This window comes from Ammospiza nelsoni, chromosome 1 (assembly GCF_027579445.1).
Source record: "Ammospiza nelsoni isolate bAmmNel1 chromosome 1, bAmmNel1.pri, whole genome shotgun sequence".
Lineage (NCBI taxonomy): Eukaryota > Metazoa > Chordata > Aves > Passeriformes > Passerellidae > Ammospiza > Ammospiza nelsoni.
In genome coordinates, this window is record NC_080633.1 from 77,882,967 (window position 1) to 77,909,053 (window position 26,087).

At 35.0% G+C, this 26,087-nt stretch overlaps 1 protein-coding gene across 3 annotated transcripts in view; it reads left to right on the plus strand.

Annotated features, from left to right (window-relative positions):
- CDH18 (cadherin 18) overlaps nucleotides 1-26,087 on the plus strand; it is a 157,286-nt gene that overhangs the window by 92,957 nt on the left and 38,242 nt on the right. For all 3 annotated transcript variants that reach the window (XM_059468705.1, XM_059468687.1, XM_059468696.1), the window contains exons 4-6: nucleotides 3,112-3,279; nucleotides 15,004-15,191; nucleotides 18,903-19,156. In XM_059468705.1, coding sequence (XP_059324688.1) covers nucleotides 3,112-3,279; nucleotides 15,004-15,191; nucleotides 18,903-19,156 — 610 coding nt within the window. The remainder of the gene's footprint in view (nucleotides 1-3,111; nucleotides 3,280-15,003; nucleotides 15,192-18,902; nucleotides 19,157-26,087) is intronic.

Genomic DNA, 26,087 nt, shown 5'->3' on the forward strand with positions numbered 1-26,087 from the left:
ATAGGTATGAGTTTTTGTGAGGGCAGAAGTCCAAACCTGTGTGTTCTTCCCAGCTCCATTCCAATAGATTGACCCTCCCATATGTTGTATTTGAGTTTTGACATAGCAGTCAAACTTCTGTAGAAATTCTTTACTTATTACCAGAAATAGTATGGGTTGTACCTGTAATGACGTCTACATCTTGGGTTTTTTTAATTTTCTTTTTCTTTTCCTACCAAAGATGGATAAATACTGAAGGCATAGCTGAGAAGTACTTGGTTAACAGGGTCACAGTGCTGCCTAAAAATATGAGGCAAAATTAGGATTGTGTTTAAATTTAAAAAACCTGTGACAGCTTTCTTTTTCAGTTTTTTTTGGTAAATGTTTTAGTCAGGAAAATATCTTTCTTAAGATTAACTTCCTGTCTTCTTGTGGGATGTACACCAACCCTTGCCCAGGATACAGAAGATACTTAGGAGCAATTCCTGCTTTAAAAGAAACTGCTGGATCATTTAATTTTATCTTAGTGGAAAAGGCAACTAAGTTCTCCTCACACATTTTGGGATCAATAGTGAAACTTGAGATTATGCATGATTTTAGTGCTGCACTGCCAGAAGTTGTTGGAGCTGCTAGTGACAAGGACGGAGCATTAGAGTCCTCACATTAGTTACATACCTCAAACTGATGATACAATTTCAGGATGCATAAATGGATCTGAAACCCAGGAAAAAGAGGAAACTAAATCTTCTCTCACTCCCTGCCTGCAGCCCATCAAAACTTTAAAACTAGTTTTCTTACTCTAAACTTTGCATACAAGGTTTTGAAACTAAAAGCCGCCCCAATTTAATTTTCTCAGTTTTCAGAGAAGAGGAATCTTCTGCAGGTGAGAGAGATGAAATGATTAGTCACCCATAAATCCTAATTAACTATCTACAAGCCTTGATTAAGTGTCATACCCCTTGAAGCAAAGAAAAGTAACCATAAATCAGGGTAATTTTTATTTGTTTAAATTAAGTGGCTAGTACTAGGGAGGATAGCGTAGAAGGCATGTTCTACTATGTTATCTTTGGTCTGTTACAAGTTGAAATGGAAGGTTCTTTAAAAAGTTCCATATTTCTTACATGCATATGCATAGGCATGATACGTTTGGTTTCAATGTAGAAAACCAAAACAATTCATTTGAAAAGTCAAAGCAGGACATTGTCAGTTCTAAGACCTTCCCATATTCCTATTTATCAGTAAAATATATTTTCAGAACAGTAGTACTAGATTTTGTAAACCATATTTATTTTTATGAAAATGCATATTTAAATTATAGCAGTTCCTTTTATCTAAGTGACTCTGTAAATTTTCTTTTCTAAATTTATAATGTGTATAAGTTGTGGTTATTTTCAATATATCATGTTGCAATTTCTGAAAAAAATATCTGTTTCAAACAGTATCATTTTGAGGAAAAAAAACACTGATGAACTAAACCAGACTTGTATACTATTTTTAGCCAGCTTGTCCCAATCTACACTTCTGATGGAAAGTAACTTACAGGGCAAAACTGTGTTAAAATAATTCTAAAACTTCGTGGATGTTTAAAAAAAATTCTTTGTGCACAGATCTCCTTGTTTTTGTGTGATTTGCTTTCAGAAGTGAATGGACACAATGGTATAAGCTACATGAAATTTTCCATTTTGTATATAGTAATGCTTAAATGGTTTTATTGCAGAAATGCAAAGAATGTAATTTTAAAATACAAGAAAGATAATGCTCTTGAAAATACTTTTGTACATAATCTGAAACTGTGGGAGTCAAAAAAGCTTGAGAATTGTGCTGTACATAAAGTTCTCCTGAAGAGTAAGGCTCTACTTAAGATTCTTTGCATTAGTAATTATTATATGATTAAAATTTACCCAGAAGGAACATCTGATGGTGTTATGGTATATCCTTATTGCAAGCAAGAGTTCACTTTCAGAGTTCAATAGAAGTTATGCTAAAAGTTTAACTCTATTAAAATGTAATGTTCATAAATTGAGCATTTTACATATTTCTTTATTTATTTCTATAAAACTCACTCCAGTCTATTACTGTCTTTTATGCACTGGTGTGCTCAGAACTGCACCCAGCACTCCAGATCTGATGAGCAGAGGGGAAGGGTCCCCTCCTTTGACTGGCTGACAATGCGTTTCAAGATGCTGGCCTTGTTTGCTGCAAGGACGCATCACTGGCTCATGTTCAGCCTGAGACCCACACCAGATTCTTTGCTGAAAAGCTTCTTCCCAGCTGGTCTGTCCACAGAATGCAGTAGTTTCCTGCCTTTCTCTTTACTTAATTCCATGACTTTTCTGTCAATCTGTGATCAAAGAAATTAGCCGGGTTTCATTTACAGCTATCATCACAGGTGCAAAATGTCTCCTAATTGAAGCTGTGCCCATCGAGTTGTCTCTCCCTACTTTTATTTTAATTTTTGCTTCTACATGTATGGGTAACTAAATGTGAAAAGCAATTCTGATGATAATGGATAAAAAATAATGCAATTTTAGGATAATTCAATTTTGGTTTTCTCTCTCTAACATAGTAATAACAATAAAAATATTATCTTTTACTTTACAATTATTAATGAAGCCAAACATTAAAAAAATCTACATTATTGTCATGTACCAAAACCAAAAAATATTTTTTTTGAGATTTGTTAAATAGGAAAATCAAGCTTTTGGATAGTTTTAAGAGATACATGAGATATTAATTAAGAAATAAACTTTTGTTAGAAAACACCTTGTGTCTTATTCCTTGTGGTAAGAGTTTCAATTCATTGTTTTTCTATTAAGTAGGTATTTGAAGAGTTATATGAGAAAACACTGTTATTTTGGCAATGTAACTTTGGATCAGGAAAGTTATAGGTTATATTAATTATTTAATAATATAATAATTCAGTAAATACTGTTTCAATTTTATCATATTATGCAGCAGACATTGCCTAGAGGCATCTGGAGCTGTGTTTTATAAACGTATATATATGACACAAACAACTAACCATTTAGCTCCACCTTTCCTTTCAAGAAAAGTTATGCCCAGCCTTTGCTCCTGCTTGAACAAGCTAATTCTGATGTTTTGTTTTGTTTGTTTGTTTTCTTTCCCTCACAGGAGTCATCAGGACTGCCTTGCACAATATGGACAGGGAAGCCAGAGAGCATTATTCCGTTGTCATTCAAGCCAAAGATATGGCTGGGCAGGTCGGAGGGCTGTCAGGGTCAACAACTGTAAATATCACACTCACAGATGTCAACGACAATCCACCCAGGTTTCCTCAGAGTATGTACAATTTCAACATATAACTGATTTGAAAATCATGTTGATTTTCAGTGAAGTAAGAAGCTATTAGTGAAATCCAGTTAGTAGTCAAATTCATGGCAAAAAGGCAGCTTGGAAAGCATTTGGAGTCACCAATATTTTTTAATTTTCCAGCATTTCTGGATAAAACACAGAGATGGCAGAGCTAAAATACTGAAACTAGTAAAGATTTCTTTCAGGCTAACCGCTGAATAATATTGAGATGGGTTACAAAGGTATACTGTTCTCATATGTGAGTTATTCTCCAGCCCCTGTTAAATGCATATTTTGATAATTTTGTGATTTTGATCCCATGAGGTAATTAGGATGTTCCTATGGTAGATAACAGCAAAAGGCAATTCATTAAAATATTTAACATGCCTTTGGCTGCTTCCATATGTATCTATCAAAATTTTTTCTTCTGCTTTCTCTATACCAAACAAAATTTTTAAGGTCAATTATTACATTTCAAATGGTCAAAATCTAAGATGTTTCTCATTATAGTTAAGCAATGGTGGAGCCTGACTTTATCATAGTTAAATGAGTTCCTGATATTGATTTCAAACAATATTATCACATGTATATATGAAGAGTAAATACCAGAACAGAATATCCTAATGCAACCACTAATAGGAAGTTAATTTCTATTCGGCTCATTGGATGCACATTGATCTGACACTGTAGCTGGGATCTTGTAGTAATTCTGAATTCAGTCAACAATTTATGTAAAAATCTTCTGGAACATAAATGCATTTTCTCTGCATATTGGCTCAAGGCCAACGAGAATGTTGTAATCTGGTCTCAGATATTGCATGAGCTGTTGTAGAACATAATGAGCTGGTAGGTCAAGGTACATCCACAAGGAAGTGCTTTAAGCTGTTTGAATTAAAAGATTTATAAACAATAGTAGAGATCACAAGGCTCCAAGGAAAAACAAAGCTCCCTGGCAATACACATTGTATAAAATCTGGCTAAACAGCAAGTAGGCTTATTAGGAGTGTTGCAGAAATGAGCATCTTCTCTGTGCCTCACAAAGACTTGAAAACATAAAGCTTTTGAAATATACCCTTAAGTAAAATATTTTTGATATTATGTTCCACAAATTCTTCATTTCATTCATCATTAAATTTAATACTTCCTAATTATTTGAAAGGCAAAAGGAAAAGCTTATCTTTGAACAAGAGCTGAATTAAAAAGAAAGAATGTCTTAAGTTTTCTGCAAACTCAATGGATGCAGGAATGTGTCCCTATCTATTAGGTTTCAAGAACTGGCCTCTTTTATTTTGAATGGAAGGACTTAGATGGCAAATTGATTGGCAGGCAGAAATGTAAATTGCCATGTCTATTTATCTGTATTATTATTTTTTCAGAAATCAAAGAAATACAAAATGTTCATGTAACAATTTATACATTCTGAAGGATTCTAATAGCATTGAAAATGACAAAACATTTCAGATTTAAAGAAAATTTATTCAGACAGAATTAAATTGTATTTTAATATTTATGCTTTTTAACATAAAATATTATTTCTAAAACAATTCTTGTATAATACAAACATTGCTTTCTTTCCTTACAGAAGATTCCTATGCACAGTTATGAGTGACATTATTTCTTTACTTCTTTTCAAGACTACCCCTTGTAATGAGCAGTAGATACATGTTAATAACAAAGAATGAAAATCCAGTTGATCTTAAAAAGGCTGTTTTACCATCATGAACTATATACATGAGTCTTACCCTAAAAGAAATAACTTCTTTGTTTATTTTTCGTCTGTTTCCTTTGTGTGCCATGATTTTCAGTTAAATTTCTCTTCAATTTCCTTATTAGACGGAATGCTAAATGAGACTTACTGAGGCTTGTCACATTCAGAATTGAATTCCAGGGAAGTGCTAACCAAAACTGCCTAAATCGAGTGTATAACCCTTGGGACAGGCTGAGCCTCAGCTAAACCACAGACTTTCTTTTGGTTAGTTTCCTTTTCTCCGTTACCATACTTGTGAGTTTTGAATCTGATTCTAACTGTATGAGTACCTTACTTGAGAACGTGCTGGGAAGTACATCTGATTGATGCTGTTATTATTTTCTTTATTTACAAAAATACTTTGTTGTATATATTGAAAAGATATAATTTTCTGGCTTTAGTAGATCAGTGTTCATTAGACATGCAAAATGCAGTAAGATATGCAGGAATTTTTCCCTTAGAGAAACACTTACAATCCCTACTTAAAACTTAGAAATAAAGGTTATAAATATATCTGCTTGAAAGGGTTTATTGTGTTTTTCTCTGCATTCATTCTAAAAGACCTGACTTTCTTTTAAAGAAAGTCCTAACAGAAGAGCAATAGTTTTCCCATATATGAAAAAAATCTTGTAGGAATAATATGAAACAGGACTGGATAATTTTATCAGTCTGATTTCTGGTACAGGAAACACACCTGAAAAATTCTGATTGCAAAACAGTAGTATGTCTCAAAAGTAGGAAGGTGAATGTGAATTCAGCAGGAGAATAGTCTGAAACCTCACATATTTTTTGCTTATCAATTACTTCCTGTGCCTCTTGTATAATACTGGTTTGTTTTTCTTACATCATAATAAATTTCCTTTCTTTTGGGAGTCAAATAATAAATGGATTACCTATTCAATGTAAGCTGACAGACAGTGCTCTGCATAGGAAGATTTTTCATCTCTCAGTTCTTGTTAATTTCATCACTGATGGATCTGTGTGGTTGATGACTGAGGGCCCTAATTTCATAGTCATAAATTTATTTCATAATTTGGTAGAAGATATTCCATCTTCTAATAGCACTGTTATCAGCCTTGAGCTACATCAGAATGTTCTGTATATTTTCTTTCATTAATTCTCTCTGGTGTTGCTTAAGATGAATAAATTCTCTGTGTTTTGTTTAATATGAAGAGATTCTGATAGCATCAAGACCATCACACTAAGCAAAGGCTTCTACTGAAATGCTTTGTACATCAAGTGCTAATGATTATGTTCTGGCCAATGTGTAGAAGATCTAGAGTTCCTGTGTCTACACTCTAATTTGTAGATTTTGGTTTTTGATACAAACAGCTCAGTTCCTTAGGATAAAGCAGAATTTAAATGCAACTCATGGCTTAAAACAATTTTTATAAAGCTTGATTTTTGAAGCTTGATAGTTTCATGGCAATAGTAAACTTAATGTGAAATTATGCAAATGCATAATTAGTTTGGCCTCTCTTTTTACAATGCCATTGTATGAAAAGTGCACAGCCATGTTTAAATAGGAATGTGATATGAAGACGCTCCTGTTAGTTCTGAAAAAGTAAACTCACATCCTAGAAGGAGACATCAACTCTGTTCAGTGCTATTGAAGTATCCACTATCTGGCCTTGTTTATATAACTCATTAGTTAACTTAGTGTAAAAGTATCTTCTACTCATTTTCTTTTGAAAGTCATACTCCAATGTGGTCCCTTCTGTGTCTCCAGTTCCATGTAATACATCTAGTCCTCATTATTTCCTGTCATGACAACTGTCATGATTTCCTGCCATGAAAAGTCAGCATCCTCTCACTCTCCACTGCCATGTGCTGCAGCCTGTCCTGCCCTACCTGGTGACGAGTCCATGGCTATCTGCCTTCTCTTTTACAACTTGGCTCCTGCCCGATGTGTTGAGGAAAGCAAAATTTTCTCTGATTGTTTTTTTTAGCAGGTTTTTCTCCTTTTTTCACCCTGTTGCTGATAAGAGGCTTATAGAATCATTATGAGTTTTAGGTCTCTGTCCTTCTGCTAGATTTGCCTGATACTGGAAAAGGGTTAAAGATCGCTGAAGAGTACTGAGTTAAAAGGATTGCAGAAGTTTTGTGTCCCCAGTAACTCAGATATTAAATAAGGACACGATAACTGATTTCTCATAGGATGGCTGACATCTCATCAACTGTACCTCTTTAAATTATATTTTTTGCATAACCAGTACAATCAAGACCCTGTTCATTGCTCCATTTATGCACTTGAGAAGTGGGGCCATATGAACCTAATGCAGCTCAAGAAGTCCAAGTGCAAGGTCTGCGCCTGGGTCAGGGCAGTCCCAGGCATGAAAACAGAGTAGAAAGACTGAGTGAGAGTACCCCTGAGAGGAAGAACTTAGAGATTCTGGTGGGTGAAAGGTTGGGCATGAACAGTCGATGGGCACTTGCAGCCCAGAAAGCCAGCTGCATCCTGGGCTCCATCAAAAGACTTGCACCCAGCAGATCAAGGGAGGTGATTGTCCCCTTGCACTCTGCTCTTGTGAAGCCCCACTTGAAGTGCTGTGTCCAGATCTGGAGTCCTCAGTACAAGAAGGATGTGGACCTGCTAGAGTGGTCCACAGGAGGGCCATGAAGGTGAAGAGAGGTCTGGAACACCTCACTGGTGAAGGCAACCTGAAAGAGCTCAGGTTGTCAGCCTGGAAAAGAGAAGGCTCCAGAGAAACCTCACTGCAGCCTTCAGTACATAGGAAGGACTTAGAAAAAAGATGGAGAGTAACTTTTTACGTAGTCAGGTAATGATATCAGAAGGGGGGGCATTTTTGAAAGGGAAAGAGAGTAAGTTTAGACTAGATATCAGAAGGCACTGGACCAGGTTGCCCAGAAAAGCTTTGGATGTCCCATACCTGGAAGTGTTCAAGGCCAGGTTAGATGGGGCTCTGAGCGCCCAGCTGTCCCTGTCCATTGTGGAAGAGTTAAAAACAGATTGTCTTTAAGCTGCCTTCCAACCAAAGCCATTCTGTGACTCTATGATTCTATATGTGGATGAGTCCAGCAATGATCCAGTATCCAGTGAGTATTAGGAAGAATGTCAGTCCAGAAATTATTCTACTTTTAAATCTTGCTTATATATTAAGATTTTTTTAACTATAATTAGACTAATATCTTTTCCTTATTTGATGCTCATCACTTCTTGTTTGTGTGACTTACATTTTGTTGCACAACATAGTTGTGATGCTGAAAAGTATTTTTCTTCTCGCATCTTTTTAAAGGTAGATATATGTTGAATTGATTGAGGTTTCAAAGTCAGTGCTCAGGTTTCATAATGGATGCCTAGTAAGTGACATTTCCTTTGTGAGTACAGTTGGTAATCAGGAAAATACTGATTTTCTGACTTTACAGGGAATTATCCCAAGGCCCCTGACTTTTTTTTTTTTTTAAGTGGCTAAAGTGTTACATTAGAAACAGAATGAGGTGCAGGTATCAGGTTTTTATTTCTGACAGTTTTCAGAAACTTCCTCCTGACTGTGACAGCCAGGAGCAAAAGTAACAGGGGAAAGCTGCCGTTGTGTGCCTATATTACCTGGTGAATGTGTTAATTTTAAACAGAGAAGTATGTTTGGGCTTGATTTCCAGAAGTACTTAAAATCACCTGCTTAGCAAGACTGCTACAAAATGACAAGAAGTTGTTTTAGGGAGTGGTAAAATAGACAAGCCTTGCTAAGTGATTTTTTTAAATTTCTCTCTTTGTAAGAAATGCTGTATCTCTGTAATGCGCTAGAATCAATCATTCATCTATGAGATGCCTTGGAAATATGATAAATACATTACTTGAGATGTGTTCATTAGGTTCAAAAGGGAGTTAAGACGTATGAAATAAAAGTATATGTACACATATGAGTGTATGCTTCCATAGACTGGAAAATGTTATCTAAAGTGATTTGTTTAATTGTCTTTTTGCCTTTTTTTTTTTTTTTTTTTGAGAAGAATGGTATGCTGTGACATTTGCATAATATTTGAAGTTAAAGCTCCCAAGTTATTTCATATGACACTGAAATCTGACATTAATTATTCAATGGCATTTGATCACATAGGAAATCTCATGATGTTCTCTTTCCTGAGCAGAATAAGTGTGACTTCTGTAATCAGCTTTTACTATAAAATATAATTAACTAAATATGATGCTTTTCAAGGGTATTGAATATCTTATAGTAAAAGTCTCTTTTAATGAAAATTAATGACAATAAAATTTGGTGACAGAATTTTTTATGGAATTTAAATATTCCAGGAAGTTTGATGGGGGGAAAAATATATTTATGTAAAAGTCAGATTAAATATTAATCTGACTTTTAATTATTAATTATTAATGTAATAAATATGTGGTCTACATACTAAGTTTTAGCACCACCTAGGTGCATCAACTTTACTCATAACAGTACCATGGAGTGTTATTTCATTTTATTGAATATTGTTCATAAGGATTTCTGTGTACCAGATCCATTATTAATTACATGTATCATCATATAAAAATAATTTCAAAACACTCTTGACAGTAAAAAAAATGTGCAGGTTTTATTGGCTTGTTTGTTTGTTTTTCTATGGGTTTTTGAATAAGACTGTAATGGATTTGGGAATGAGGGAATGTTGTTTGTTTTTCTCTCAGAGTAGACAACTGGGAGCAGGACCACTCCATTTTGAGGAGTGTTCTTTGGTAACCCTTAATTTTCATGTCCTTTATGAAGTTAAACCCCACTGTGATTACAATCCTAGCTGTGTTAGTGCCAGGGAAAAGCAAGCATGCAAACAACAAAATAAATGCAGTCCAAATGGAGTTTATCCCTTATACAATATAACCCTTTAACCCTTATATAATATAAAGGTATTGCTATTGCTCTCTGCTTTATCCAAGCTGCCTGATGCAGCCATGGTTCCCTTTTAAATAGCATAAAATATGCTGAACAGAGCACAACCTCTAGAGACTGCTACAGATCACATCCAACAATTAAATTCCCCATTAGTGATTATTATGGAGTACATATGTTGTTTTCCCATGTCATTTGCATAGAAAATATGTATTTGGGGATTCAATACCTAAAGGCAAGTAGTTAAATCTGAAAATCTTGGAGAAACTCAGTTTTCTTTATGTTTCTGCTTTTAGCTATGAGCAGCATAAACATCACAATTTTTACAAGAATACAGAATATTTTTGTTCTCCCAGACTGAAAGTTCAGTATTCTGAAGTCAGAAAGTTTTCAAGAACTTTCAGTTATTGTCTCTAAAGGCAAAGTGTCATGGAACATAAACTCATCACTGATTAAAATCTTAATCACAGTCTTAACTCCTGTTTTACACTGAGATGTAAGAAGCAGAGACGTTGAGATTTATAAGTCTTGTTTCAGCCAAAGAAGTCTCTTGAATCAAAAAAGAACATTTGGGGTATTTTTCCTAAACTGACTGAAGGTTTCCATGTTCTTCAGACTTTCAAGGCAAGCAAAAGTTTGAAGGGTTTGAGTTTTGAAGTTTTTGATTGTCTTATTTGCAAATAAGAAGTAACGTCACTTATAATTCAGATAGATTTAGAAAGTGCAATAGCATTGGGGTTTTGGCAGGGAAGAAGAGTAAGCCGAACATACCTCTTGAAAATTTCTTAGTTTAGTTTCCTTAAAGAGAAGTTGTCACCAAAAAGAATATTCAGACCAAAATTAGTAGATATAAAATTGACTGAACTTCTGCAACCATAAAGGTTTCAATACTTATAATGATGATGGGTTAAAATTGGTTTTATTACATTAAAAATAAGCATAGTAAAGGAGCATGTGACATATGTCCAAGACATACTGTGACAAATAGGCTGCTAAAAAGACTGCAGTTGCTAAAGAGAAATCCAGAATAGCCTATTACAGGTAATGAAAACAAGCAGCTTTGTGAATGAAGAATAGCTTTCTCAAAGATAGCTACCAAGGAAGATTGAGCACAGTCCACAGCTGAAGCTCTGCTTTAGTTTTTATCGAAGATGGCAGGCAGTGAAACATGAGACAGACCTTTGTAAACGACAGGATCATAGGTTCACGCGAGAGTTGAAAAAGTACCCAAAGCCCAGCTTAAAGGAGGTTCAGTTAGATCAAGTCACTTAATTAGAGTCTTGTCTAGTAGAGCCTTGAAAGGTCCTTTGTAGGTCCCTTTCTGCAAAACTGCTTTACAACTGGCTGGCCCCAGCGCATACCAATGAATGGCATGATTCCTCCCCCTGTGCTGTTTCTGAATGTCATGAGGTTGTTTTAGGACATTTCTCCAGCATGTCCAGGTCCCTCTGAGAAGCAGCCCTGCCCTCCAGTGTGATTAACACTTATTTCCCAAGTCGGTGTTCCATACTGTCTTTTCTCCCTCCCATGGTTAAATATGGTAATGTCTACTGTTCAAGACATTGTAACCTATAAAAGTAAATCAAAATTATCAACAGAATAGAACAGATTAATAAATACAATAATTTCAATAGTATATTCATTGATTTTCATTAAATGCTGTTGCACTTCTTTTTTGAGAGGTTCAGACAGAGACAACACTCTTTTCTGAGAGTAAGATACAGCATTGGAGGTTGCCTGTACGCTGAAATTAAAGTCTACTGTTCTAAAGATAAATAAATTATTTCTGTAGTATAATGACAGATAAGCCATTAAAGTTTATTGAAAGATGAAGATCATATACTTGAATTTGGAAAGCATTTCTATTAGCATAGATTAAAGTCCTGAAAAGTGGTACCCTATACAGTGCATTACCTGGAAAAGAGTATTAAATTCCTCATATCATGAGCAAAGGGAAGGCATGTGAATGAATGTGATAAAAGCTAAGAACCGAATCAGCCAAGATTCTTGATCTGTAAGAAACAGGCCAGCTCCTCTAGAAAAAAATAGACCATCCCCAAAAGATTTCTGCTCCACAACAGCTCCTGGAAGTCTGCAATTCTGGAAGAATAAGAAAAATCTGTTCAACATGGTCAGATTTGGTGGAAAAGTTTTGCTATAAGCTGATCTCCTCAGGGCTCCTGTCTTCCCAATCAAATGTTTTAGAGGGTTGATACAGACTCATAGTTTGCAGTATAGAACTGTAAATTCACAGTATACACATCCCATATTTTACAGTGTCCTATCAAACTTTTTTTATCCAATGCCCAAGGAAACATTCATAGGATCAGAATCACAGGTTGTGCTGACTTTAAAAGAACACATGGGAGTCATTAGGTCCCAATGGAGAGCACCCAAGGAGTTACAGCATGTGCCTGAGAGCATTGTCAAATCCATCTTGGACTCAAATAAGCTTGGCACTGTGACCTTTTCTCGGGGAAGTCTGTTCAGTGCTTGATTGAGCCTTTTGTCAGTTCCTCTTGCTAACAGTAAAGTTTATAACTATTTAGTATTTAGCATTTCCAATTTTACCACTAGCCTAAAAAAAGAGTATGTAATATAGTTTAACCTTCATGTTGCTTAATTTTATATTCTTGCATGTTTGGTCTTTTTAGATAATATTTTTTTGTATTTATCTATTTGTCTCTATGAGATATTGTCAGCCTGTCTCTATGAAACAGTGGTTAAACACCTGTTGGGACATATTTCTGACCTAAGAGGTTTTTTTTCTTTTTTCAACAGCTTTCTTTTAATTCTATTTACATTTTTCCTTAACATTTCTACAGTTCTACAAAAACTGACATAATTCATGAGTCATTTAGAATATTCATTTTGCTTGAAGTTTTAGTATTTCAGAATCTTTGAAGCAGGTATCAGTAAAACAAATTTCTGAAACAGATGGCTAACGCTTGGAGTGTGATTATAAAGCAGAGCATAGTGTCATGCAGATAAACACATTTGAACAAGCTTAACTATTTGAAAGTCTCCAAGTAGTTCACCCTATCATATGAATTATAGCATGTTCAGTTCCTCATGTGACTTGATTTTGTAACATATTCTTAATATTCTTAATATTTTTATATTCTTAACCTCTTCCTTTTTGGAAGAGCAAAAATGTCAAAAAAACATATTTTGCATTTATTTTAACACTAAGTAAATTTTTAAATTAATCTCATCCCATTATTATAATTTTATGTATGAAATAAAGCAACCAGCAATACAAAAGTGTCAGTTGACATCATCTGTAAGCACTAAATTTTGCAGGGCATTTCTTTGGAAATTTGTGTAGGTGGCTTTTACATGCATATCAAAGAATTGCATCAAAAGAATAACTATGAGTTTTTATTGAATTAAGTAATTGTCCTGTTACATCAGTGTTGATATTTTTATTTTTTACATGTTAAGTTCTAATTTTTGTCTTGTTCTGTTGGACATTTATTATGTTTCTTTAGATTTCCAAATGAATAATGACTATTTTTTTTATTTTTCTATGGAATCTCCTTTCCTTTAGACTAATAAAGATCAGTGCACTTGTCACACGGCTAGTTGTTTACTAGTCCTATGGACTAGTATGAAAAAATTAATTCAAAACAACAAATAGGTTTAGGAGCTGTTGTGCAAGAAATTATATAAATGTATAATTAATCTTCAGTTTTCTGGCAGATGATGATAAAGGCATTTATATTTTACTGATGATATCTATTCCTTTTCCAATTGCCACTTCTGTAGGTTGATAATTTCTTCAATCCACCCAACCGGTAGTGGGTTTCTGCCACACCTCAGGTTTAATCTCTGAATTCAATTTAAATTTTGCCTTTCTTTTTATACATGCTTAACAAGGGCACCTCTGCAGTCATGCTACCTGGCTTCAACCCAGTAAACAGTTAACAATATGTTAACTTTTATATGTCCCCTTTCAAATCTGCTGATCCACTGTGCTGCCGCTCAGCTTTGCACTATGGCACTGGCTGCCACAGAATGCCTTAAGAACATGAAGGGAACCCGGTAGAGTTTCAGAAGATCTGTAATGGCAGAAGTTATTTTTCTTTTTTCCTGTGTTGGTGTTTGGGCTGTGATGTAAACTCTGCAGACTGTTAGGGAGGCATTTGGATTGGGTTATTTTAGATGGGAAATTAGTATGTTGCTGGTATGTGCACACCTTCTGTTGGATGTGAATTATTCTTTTCAGGTCTGGTAGATTTCATCATCCCTACTGTATTTTAAGGGTAGCATTATTGGAGAAATCTTCTTGAAGCTGTTTTTCTGGCCTAGTTGCAGATGGAGATTGAGGTTTACACAGTGACATGTCTCTTTGCCACTTTTATTTCCATGTGGCAGCTTCTTGTCCAGCAGTAAACTTTGTACCTTTTAGAAAACTTCACACAAAAGCATAGAGACAGTTAAGAAGATTATCTTTCAAAAAATATTTCACTTACTAATTATTAACCTAGCATGTTGCAAAAACACTGAAAGGAGCAAGAGTTGTAAAGAAAAATGTCTCTGGGCATAAATGTGTAGTACTTACTTGTACCCATTGTGTTTATTTTAATTTACTGTGGATGACAGTGGACATTTTTGTGCAAATGGTAAAAAATTAAGATTTATTATATTTTTCTTTACTAAAAATCATGTGTTGAAAATTTTGATGCAATGTTGCAAAAATATTTGGATTTTGGGAAAAAATGCAACATATTTTTCAATTCAAAATTACTCACTTGACCATGCATTTAATTGTAAGTTTGTTAAATAAATATATTTTGATTATGGAGAATATAAACTTGTAAAAATACTATTATGAACTGACTTCTGTATTATGCAATGTACAGCAATAACTGTGAAAACTAAAATCCTACATTAGGTAATTTGAATCTTGAGTAGGGAATGAAGGCATCCCAAGTAAAATATAATTCACTTTTGAATTCTTCCAGGTTTCTAAATAAATTCATAGGTTTATTTGTCACTTTATGAAATACATAAATACTCTTCCAGAGTCAGACATCTATCGAGTAGGTAATGGTTCTCTAATTTAGTTTGACTAGAAAATGTCCAAGCTATTATGTTGTTTTTTTTTTCCCTCAGAACATTATCAACTCTATGTTCCTGAGTCGGCTCAAGTTGGATCGGCAGTTGGCAAAATCAAAGCAAATGATGCAGACACTGGTTCAAATGCAGACATGAAGTACACGATTATAAATGGTGATGGCGCTGGGGTATTCTCCATATCTACTGACAAAGAAACCAGGGAAGGAATTCTCTCTCTGAAGAAGGTAAGCCATAGAAGATGTAAAATTTGGGTGAAAATTCTACTTTTGTCCCCAGCCTGCTGAAATCTTGCCGTAGAAATTTTTTCGGTGGCAATGAATGTGTAATTCAGTTTTCATAGACTGTTATTCTATGATTTACTTTCCAGTTGGTATATAAATGATCCAGTATTGTGCTAAAGACTTAAAATGTTACTTGGCAAGCTATTGCAGGGTTACCATTTATATGTAGTTCCTATATTTGTCCCAGTCAGCTGAGAGTTCTTATGTGGATTTATTTGTTGTTATTGAGTCTTGTAGATATAAATTATATGTAACCATACACCCTAAAAATTAAAAGTGAGTATATGTTCAAAATTACTAATATGAATTCTGGTCTTGATTAATGGTTGGATAAATGAAATCCTGAGAAAATATGAAAGAAGAGAATAAATAAAAAACTGTCTAAAGCATGATTTTAATTTTTTGCTTCCGCATATATATATATATATATATATATATGTGTGTGTATTTAAGATATCAAAAATAGTTTCTAACTCAAGGAAATATTATTTTTATAATTCATACATATTTAAAAGATCTCTTTCAGTATCTTAAAAACCTTTAACTCAGTGTCTTTTGTAAAGGTTATGTAATACCCACCTTTTACAACCACATATAAGTAAACTGTCATTTTTATACCGCTGAATTAATTTCATGATAGCCTTGTTATAGCTAAAAACATAATCTGGTATTTATTCTTTAAAATAAGCATTATACCCTTACCATGGGTGCTGTTCATTAACTACAATATTTACTAATATACAAAACATGAAGCAGAAAGGAAGAATTTCCAACAAAATGAAAGACATAGAAAACTTTGTTAAATCACATTTCTTATTAGTTTTGGCAAAGTAGCTTCAAAAATTTTTTCACTAATATTTAGAATATGACAAAAGCATGGGTTGCCTGTTCTTTTACATACACATGACAATAATTTAGGTCATTTTTTACATCAAGACAAGAGGAGGTAAGTTTTGCTTATGAAATATTATATTCCAGTTGAGCAGAACTTTGGCACTTGAAAGATACATAAATTTGTGTATAATAGCTCTGTTATTTCCTTGGATACCTTATCCCTTTGTACAGTATTAAAAATTTACCTTGTTTTTTTTTTTACTTTATTTTCTTATTTTTTACTCAGATCTTGTATGCAGTTAAATAAGTATATTATATGCTGTATGCTGTAATTGCTTTCAATTTAGATTGGGTTTCAAGCTGAATTTTTTTCAGACCCCACCATAAATAAATAATCTTAGCTGAGGACAGAACTGTTTTGGTTTTGCATATCAGATACCAATGCCTTCTATAACAGTAAAATAGAATGTCTTGTCTTCTAGTACTTCTCCAGAAGAATTTACAGTAGGCACATCAGAAAAGCCAGAAGTAAATATATTATTGTGTCTAATGACATGAAATCGTCATCCAAATATTAAAGATTTCCTTATGTAAGATTCTGATGGATAAATAAAATTTTTCAGTGCCTCTACTTGTATGCAAGGGCTGGGAGTGTTAGAATCTTTTTTAGTCTCATTCTGGGCTGACCCAAAACATCCAGTACTTTCATTATCTTTCTTACTGACAAACCTGTGGAGCCATTCTTCAGTCTCAAAAATCCTTCCAGAAAGGGTTGATTACAAACTGTCATGAAGTATTTCCACTTTACCTCATGCATTTCCTCATTTGAGTAAGAAACTGGAGGAAACCCAAACAAAATAGCCCAGTAAAAGCTACTATTCTCTGTATCCTTCAAAAAATGAATGGTCATCATGCCCCCCTTTGTCATGATTTTCAGAAACATGTGTTAGAACTTTCCTGACCTCAAGTCAGCAAGTATCATTCAGGTTTCCCAGAAAAAGTGTCTAACAGCCCATGTCTCTTCAATTTTGTGTAATGAAATTGGAAATGTTCAAGAAACAGTTATTTCCAATAAAATTCTGTAACTCTTTTTGGGAGTTGCAGTTACCCTAATACGAGATTTCTTTTGGGAGTCTCATATTAGAAACTCAAACTGCAGTATAGTGCAGACCAGCATATTCCAGTTAGCCTTGTAAGTGGTCACTTGAGCTACATTTGGCATTTTCAGTTTGGCATAAAAATCATAATATCCGATGGCTACATACTGAAGTTACGTTGCTAATTGTAATGAAAGGATGTTATTAATTGGGCAAATAGAAAACATGTACAAAAATTCTCTTTAATTAATCTAAAATATAAATGTTTTGCTTTCTTTCTGGGGAAGACAATGATCTTCAAGGATAATTTTAGGTAAATACAGAAATATTTTGCATATTTAGAGAGACAAGAAAAGTCTGTCTTTCATCTTATATCTACAGCTAATGATTGAGATGTTATAGGAAGAAAAAAAAGCAAATGAGAACAAAAATCTAGTCTGACTATATTTAAAATGTCAGCTTTTTCTGATTATCTGAATAGATTTTTCCCTTTTAAAAAATGTTATTGTTTGATCAAGGAACTCGATAAAATAAAGAGTTTGTGTTACTACAAGACTTTGTGTCTTGTAGTCTTCTCTCACGTGTTTTCTGAGATAAATGAATCTTCCTGTACAAGTTAATTCAGTTGTTGTCAATATAAACTGAGTTTTCCAAAAAGACATCAAAGATAAATGCTGCAGTCCTTTTTAAACCTGTTTATTCTTAGAATATGCATGCTGCAGAGAAATGAAAATCACTAGTCAATATTTGGCTACTCATAACAAAACCACCATAAATTAATGGACATCAGAGTTAGAATTTATTAAACGTATATTTCTTTATGAATTGACTTGAGAAGGATACTTAGCTGTTTTTTCTTGTGTAGTAATAGATTTACCAGGCTACGGTTAATTTCCATGCCTTTAGAACTTTTTATTTTTACATTCAGGAAAGGGAAACAGAGAATAAGAGGGTCACAAAAGCCTTATACTGATAGAGTTTAGAGAATGACTTAATTGTCCTTAACTACACAAAGGAGAAATCAAACAAATATATAAAGTGTATATAAATTCTGATAAATTTTTCTTGTACACCATCAGTCAAATTCCACTGGTATCAGTGGAATTCTGCCATGCCATAGAGGAAATAAAAATTCTCGTTCTAAAAATAAATATGTGCATATGCAACTTCTTTAATGATATGACTTTGTTTGGAAACTGTTGGAAATAGTCTACATCTGCTCTCTTACACTGAGAAAGTGTTTTCCTGTAAGAAGTTGCTTTTATTCAGTTGAGAATAAAAGAGATGCCCAAAAGAATTTTAATGTCGTCCCTGTCACTATGACCATTTTTTATTTAAGACATGAAGTTATTTTAATTCAGGATACATCAGTCTCTACCTTTTTCAGGGCCTAGGATTTACTGATTAAAACCAAAAGGTGACAAAATTCAGACAGTACATTATCAGGAAAGTAGAATCTGAGACTCATCCTAAACCATGGGCTATTTCCAAAACTAGTATCTTTTTCAATATTCTGTTGCAGAGAAAAATTGAAACCATCCTGCTTCATTTATATCCTTCTATATACGAGGTATGACAGTGGCTGCCAGAATATCAGAGAATATCATCCCTTTCCAGTGACACAAAGAAATGTTTAAGTTAAACAGAAAAGATGTTGTTAAGTTGCTAGCAGGCTAAACTGGAGAGCAGAATGTCTCTGAGAATTTATTTTTTCTTCCAACAGCCACTCAACTATGAAAAAAAGAAATCATATACACTTAATATAGAAGGAGCAAATACTCACCTGGATTTTCGCTTTTCGCACCTGGGACCATTCAAAGATGTAACAATGTTGAAGGTCATCGTTGGTGATGTGGATGAACCCCCTCTCTTCACCATGCCTTCCTATGTCATGGAAGTTTATGAAAATGCAAAGATTGGGACTCCTGTTGGCACAGTAACAGCACATGATCCTGATGCTGCAAACAGTTTAGTGAGGTATAGTAAATCCAAATTATAGGAATTAATTATTCAGTCATGATATTGAATTTCAAAAGCTTAATGGTCAATGAGATCTGGAATGTAGGAAGATGGTTTATTTTAGTACATAATGGAAAACATAGGTTGGAACAGTATCGTGATCAGTCTGTATAGATAAGATTTAGTAACATAACCTTCAGCCTTTATTTCATTTGTACTATAATTCCCATCATTGGTCTGAGCAAAGGCCTGATTTTCCAGGGGTGTCCTACTGTAAATCTTTAGAATTTCATAGCACGGTTTTCCTCCTGCTGTCAAAATTGCACTGGCCCTCTGCGCACTTGCTGCACTCTAGTTGTCCCAGGTGCTTGTGCAAGACAGCAATAGGTTTAGATACATCTTCCTTTTAGAGACAAGTAGGATCGTTTTTGCAAAACATTGGTTGAGGGTGAGCCCAGTATTTTGTAACATGCTTCAGCTTCAGTAGAGCGTCAAAAGAATTAAATATGTGCAATAATGAATTTTGTGGAACAATATAAGAACTTTATGTGTCAAAGGTCTAAAAGGTCTCTAAAAGGTCTCCAAAAAATATCTGCAAAAAGATTTTTGATGCTTTTCCTTTCCATGACATAATAATAAAGCCTTTGTAAAAATCGTTTTATTATATCCTTGGAAAGCAGTTTTTCTTCAGCTAGTAAGGAAGATTTAGTCTCCTGACTGAGTTGAAATCTGCTGGGTATGTGTAATAGTCTTAGTAAGGTGAAACAATCTTTCCATAGCAATGAAGACATCCAATTTTTATGGTTCTTTTGTCATAATAGTCTAAAATTCAAAATGTTTTGTGTCAGAGAATCAATATATGCAATTTCTTAGTGGCAAGTTATTGCCTTTGAAAAATTTCCACTATGGTATTTGTGCCTAAATTGTAACATGCATAATTAAATTTTGCTAAAAATAGCTGCCAAATTCCCGTAGCTTTAATATTGTGATTCTGAAGCTATTAACACAGTCAGAGCCATTATCGTCATGGAAATTTGGAGGAGGAAGGGCAAGTGCATATTTGAGTAACTGGTCCATAATTCAGCTGTCTGTTGCCCATAACAATTTTGTCTAGAAAGAGATAAATCTGACAAAAGGGAAGCAGCAGCAGTTTGTACAAAGCCTGGGGAGGCCAGAAGTAGAATTTCTGGGTGAAACAGGCAGTTATCTGGAGATAGAGGGATCTGAAGGAAAAATATTTTATATTTTATTGATATTAAAATATTTTATTAATATTAAAAATATTTTATTATTTTATATTTTATTATATATTGAAATATTTTATTTCAATATATAATTGAGGGGAAAAAATTGTTCTTACTTTTGTCAATCATGTTTTTACCTCAATTGACATATATTTTTGAGTTGTTTCTTCCATATCTTTATGTCTCAGTGGAGAAAAATATATAGTGCTAACATAGTATACCAAACCACGAAGATACGAAGGGAGCCAGTTCTCGCTCAGTCACATGTTGGTGGGGTTTGGCAAGGGCTTTTCGTAGAAAGCAGAGACCACTATCTCCAGGGAAGATAGACAGAGCTAGGGCTTGACCTGCTGATCTCTGTGTAGCAGGGGAGTAACAGAACAGCACTTCTTATCCAAGAGGCTCAGGTACATCTCCAAATACTGTGAGGCTACAGGGCAAGATACAGAGCAGCGATTTGCTTATCAGTCTTTCCAAATCCACTTGTGCATCCTTTCCACTTTATGAGGACACTCGCTGCCGTGTTTGAGATTGATGAAGCATTTAGGCACACACAGTTTGCCATCTCACTTTGCTCTTCAGCTGCTGAAAGAGATACAGTGCTCTGATTTGTTCACTGCCTAATTAAGTAACAGTTTAATTTGATGGCAGGAACAATTCTTGTATACAGAATAATGGTTGGAAGTGTAGTTAAGGTAATTAATACTGCTGAAACCTTTTTAGGTTATTTGAACTGAGAACAAAAATAAATAGCATCATCTACTGCTATCAGTAGAGGGAGACAAAGTGGGTTTTGTCCTTATTTCCTCACTGCGATTTCATCTCAGTGATTTCATCTTGTTCCTGAGCTGAGCAGTCTTCAGAAGGCACTGACTTGTACTTGCCAGTGCTTGTACTAGTGTTTCAGTCTATAAACCCCAGCAGAACTGTAATAACAAATGTAGCTAATAGCGGTGGGGTCTTTTTATTCAATACCTGACTGGCCATTTGGACTGTTCAAAAGGATTTTTCTTTTCAAGCTGATTGATGGTTTTTTTTTCTTTAAAAACATAGAAATGTATTTTCAGGGAAACTTTTTTAAATGCTCTGTTTTAGAATAAGATTATTATTCTACTGAAATATGAAAAGCAAGATATAATAGAAATAAGAAATAAATATAGTAAAACTTCGTCATGTATTAGTATTAATTTTAAATATAAAGGGGTTTTGAGTAGTTTGAAAATCACTTAAAAATTTACCTAAAAATTATTGTCTAAATCAACAGAAAATATCTTTATTTGTCATGCATTCACTGGTATTACTGCCCTGCTGGAACATTTATGAAAAACTAATCCCCTTTCATTGCTTTGTGTCAAGTATTCTGCCTCCATACTCATATCTTTTGTTGCTTGAAAAGGTCAGCGTTAAGTCACGTCTTATAATAATATCTGATGTGCAAGTGGATCTTGAAAAGTATCTTCCCACACAATGCAGAAGAAAGCATGACTATTAGATGCTCTAATTACAATATTTTCTTAGTCCATTATTCATTTTAAATCCCTGTATATCTACTTAGAAATTATCTTTTTTTCTTTCTGTAATCATACACAGAAAACCTGTGTGGCGATTAGGGGTGCAAACAGCTTTTAATTGGCAAGGCACCTGGCTGTGAGTGCTGCCTCAGGGCAGGGCAGCGCCTCCTGAAACCCTGACATCCTCCTGTGGGTGGTGATCCTTGGGTGGTGGGTCTACCCAGGCACAGCTCATCCTCCACATGATCCTTGGAGCTTCCCAACTGCCTCTGGTCTGCTGCCAGTGGGATGTTTTTTGGGAACGTGATGCTGTAGCTGTTCCCCAAGCCACCTCCAAGGCAGTGATTCAGAAAAGAGCTCAGATGTACTTTTAAGACCATAACACTTTCTGCAGCTCTGATGTAATAGGGAAAGTAGTTCCATGACACAGACCAGCTCCCCCAGAATAACTTCTTCCTGGTTTGGTAATGTACTATGAAGAACTGAAAGCCTTTGCTTTTGCTAACCTTATACACTTAGGAGTAGTGTTTGAGAAATAAGACATCCCATTACAGAAATACAGTAACATCAGATCACTCCTTTGAGTGCTCCTTTGTCATGTAGTGATACAGGGGATAAATCACTGTTTTGAGCATTAACGATAAGACCTCTGCACCCTCCAGTAATTTTTTTACGCCCACTTATTATGTTTAACTTAGGTTGTTTGCATTTCTGGGAAGATTTTTTCTTTTCCTGGTATCTAACAGAAAATTTCTGGTGAATGAGGTACAGGTCCTGATCAGGACTCTGCCTGTGACAGCAGCGTCAAACAATAAGAAAGATAAGCATCTTCCCTTTTCAGAAGGTCTACAATTGCTTGGCTAAAAACAGCTTTATATTTTATTTTTTTTTCTGTTCCTGGAAGACTGATTTGTTATATTAATAATTTGGAATTCAAGTAAATTTTCTGCTGGACCTTAATCAGGTTGTAGTATGTCTTGCTATAATGTATTTTATTCACAAAGATTGATCAGCTATAGAAAACAGAAGTCAGAAAAAACAAACAAACAAACTGTTGCTTTTGTTTTGGTTTTCTTTTTTTTCCTTTTTAAAATTTTGTACTAAAAATTAATTTTAATATTTGAAATTTCTTTTTCCTAAAAATTGACTTTTAATGTTGTGCTAGGTTGGTGAAGAATAAGAGTACAATCTCAGCTATGATCCTGCTTCCCACTTTTCTAACGGTCTTATGTTTTTGCCTTAAAATGGATGATATATCATAATGGTTATAATAAATGTATATACTAATGAGTGCAAAAACTTTCCAACACCACACCTGGTATGTAGAGGCTCCAATAAGTTCCTATTTCCCTTCTCCTACTTTGATTTAAATTGACAAACTTCTCTTTCCTTCTTTCAGGAAGAATACTAAAAAATGAATGAATTACAGGTGCATATGATTATAACAATTAATATGGTATAGGATTTTTGTCTTCAATTCCTGTATTCGGTAGAGAAACTTATTTCAACTTTTGCTGTATTGATTGTAAAAGATAGTCATCTTTTAGATTCATCTGAAGGTGAATATTTTTTGTCATCAGCCTTTGGAAAGTAATCTTAATTTTCAGCAAACAGTATTTTAAGAGGCATGCTTATACTTAGATGAAAGAACATAACCAATAAGTTTTATGCTTTCCCATTATTATTTCTCAAAGTCTTAAAGATATAAAATATTGGGAAAAAATCTTTTCTAATATAAAGTTTAAATTTGCTAGAGGTAGAATAAAACCTCAACTTGTGATTCAAATTGAAGGGATGTGCAAGACAACTTCATGAAAGGATCTAAGGGGGGGCTGAAAATTAAATTATATTTTTAAGGTTCCCTCCCACCTCCCCTCTTCTCTGAGATCAATTCAGTCTCTGTGCTCTCAACAGAGAGAAGGGATAAGGCTGCTTCCCTTCTGGAAAATACAGAAGTCCCTTCTCCTAGTTTTTTTAATTTGCCTTACTTGCTCTTTGAATGTCATATAAGAGGAATAAAATCAGTTTTTTTCCTGCTGTCCTTTGTACAGCCAGCATGGCTTCCCTGAGGACAAGTGGACAAGGGAAGGGTTACAGATGACATTTATTTGGACTTCTGTAAAGCCTTCAAAACAGTCTCCCACAACATAATTTTCTCTAAACTGTGATGAGATGGATGGAATGGGTGGACTGTTACACTGCTTGGGGTGACATAATTGCAGCTTCCCAGTACCTGAAGGGAGCCTACACGAAAGATAGGGAGGGACTATTTACAAAAGCATGTAGTGACAGGACAAGAGGGAATGGCTTCAAACTGAAAGAGCTTAGATATTAGCAAAAAATTCTCCACTGTCAGGGTAGTAAGACATTGAAAAAGGTTTACCAGAGAAGTTGTGGGTGCCACATACCTGGAAATGGAAAAGGTCTGGTTGGATGAGGCTCTGAGCAATCTGGTCTATGAGAAGGTCTCACTGCCCATGTCAGAGAGGTCGGAACTGGATAACATCCAAGATCCCTTCCAACCCAGGCTATGATTAAATGAGTCCATGACTCTCTCTTGGCTGTACTTAGGGCAGCTCGCTGAGATCAGTGCCATCATGTAGAAGGATAATCCCTCCTTCATATGCCTGGGGGAGAATATATGAGATTTTCCAGATTCTGTCAGGCCTGCACTGGTGAAGGCAAAGGCAGAAATCTGCCCTCCTCAAAGAAGACCTCAAAGCACAACAACTTCATAATCTTCCAGTGTTTTCTCTAAAACTGATGTTAAACTGAGACAGAAGAAGAGCACCCTATTTTGAATGGCTGGAGAGAGATGGGAATTTTTCTTCAATTTCTTCACTAATTCTTCACCTGATTTCAGAGTCAGAAATTATTATAAAACCTTTCTTTACAGTGTTGAGGTGAGAGGTCTCTTGCTATTTTGTCCCCTGAGGCCTCAAATTAGTTTTGATTCTTGTCAAATTATGTGTCCTAGGTCTCCCAGTAACAAGCATGTCCATGTCCTCAAGCAGGAACTGGTAAAATGTTCTGACGGCTCTTCTGACTAGAAAAATCCAGCTTAGGATAGTGGTCAGAATCCCACATCAACCAGAGCCACCTCCATCCCTCCCTGAGAGCTGAGAGAGGAAATGCCTCAGATCAACTTTTTGACAAGGAAAAACAGATTTTTCATACCAGAACATCATCTTTACGTTTCTAGAATTTTTACTGACTTCAGAATGTCTCAAACATTTACAGTCTTTTATGGTTTTAGAGTCAGCCTTCATATTGGAACGTTTCTAGAGTATAGTCATTTTGATAGGGTCATGCAACTCCCTAAACAGGCATAAATCTATCAATCTTGGGTTTATTTGCTTTAGTGTATAATATGTAGGGGAAAATAAGATAGTATGTAAGTAGAATATCATTCTTTAGCTGGTAGGTAAAAAAGTAGGCATAGGTTTAGAGAAGTAGCTGTAGCTGTAGCTAGCTTGTCGGGGAAAATAGAAGTGTTTCTCATGTAACACTGACTGCCCTTTATTGCTTATCAGCATCTGAATGTTAATCTCTTTGAATAACAAGCAACTCAGATATAATAAAATATAGTTCTGCCATCAACACATCTACCTGAAATGATTTTGGACAGTCATAATCCTGTGAAGAAATTCATAAAGTCGTGAAAAGACAAATCTTTATTTTGCTTTGAATTCTGAATTATGCCTTGAAGGGTGTGGCCTGTTCTTAGCCTACGCTGACTGGCAGAATTAGCTGGAAAAATGATCACTGATTAACACATGCAGAGAGAAACTGCCAGCTAGAAATTATGAGTGTCTAGAAATAACTAGACATTTGTTTCATTCAAATGAAGAGTTTCAAATTTCCTGTGTTCAAGGTGCGCAGTGTGCTAAAAGATAGGAATATGAGCTGGAGCAGGAAGCTGACTTCTGCATGAAATTCAAACCAGCAGTGGCTGTCTCTCAGAGACTTTCCTGAGAGACAGCGTTTCAGTGCTGTGAATTCCCCTGTTTCCCCTGGGATCCTGCACCTCACGTCTCTAGGACCAGGACATGGAACACTGCCACTGTGGCTGAGCTTTCAGCATGAGAGGAGAGCCAGGAGTCCTGCATGGAAACAACAAGGTACTGCTGATCAGCTGGTGGATGTCAGCTGGCAGGCAGCACCAGAGAGAACTCAGCAGGAACAGCACATTGA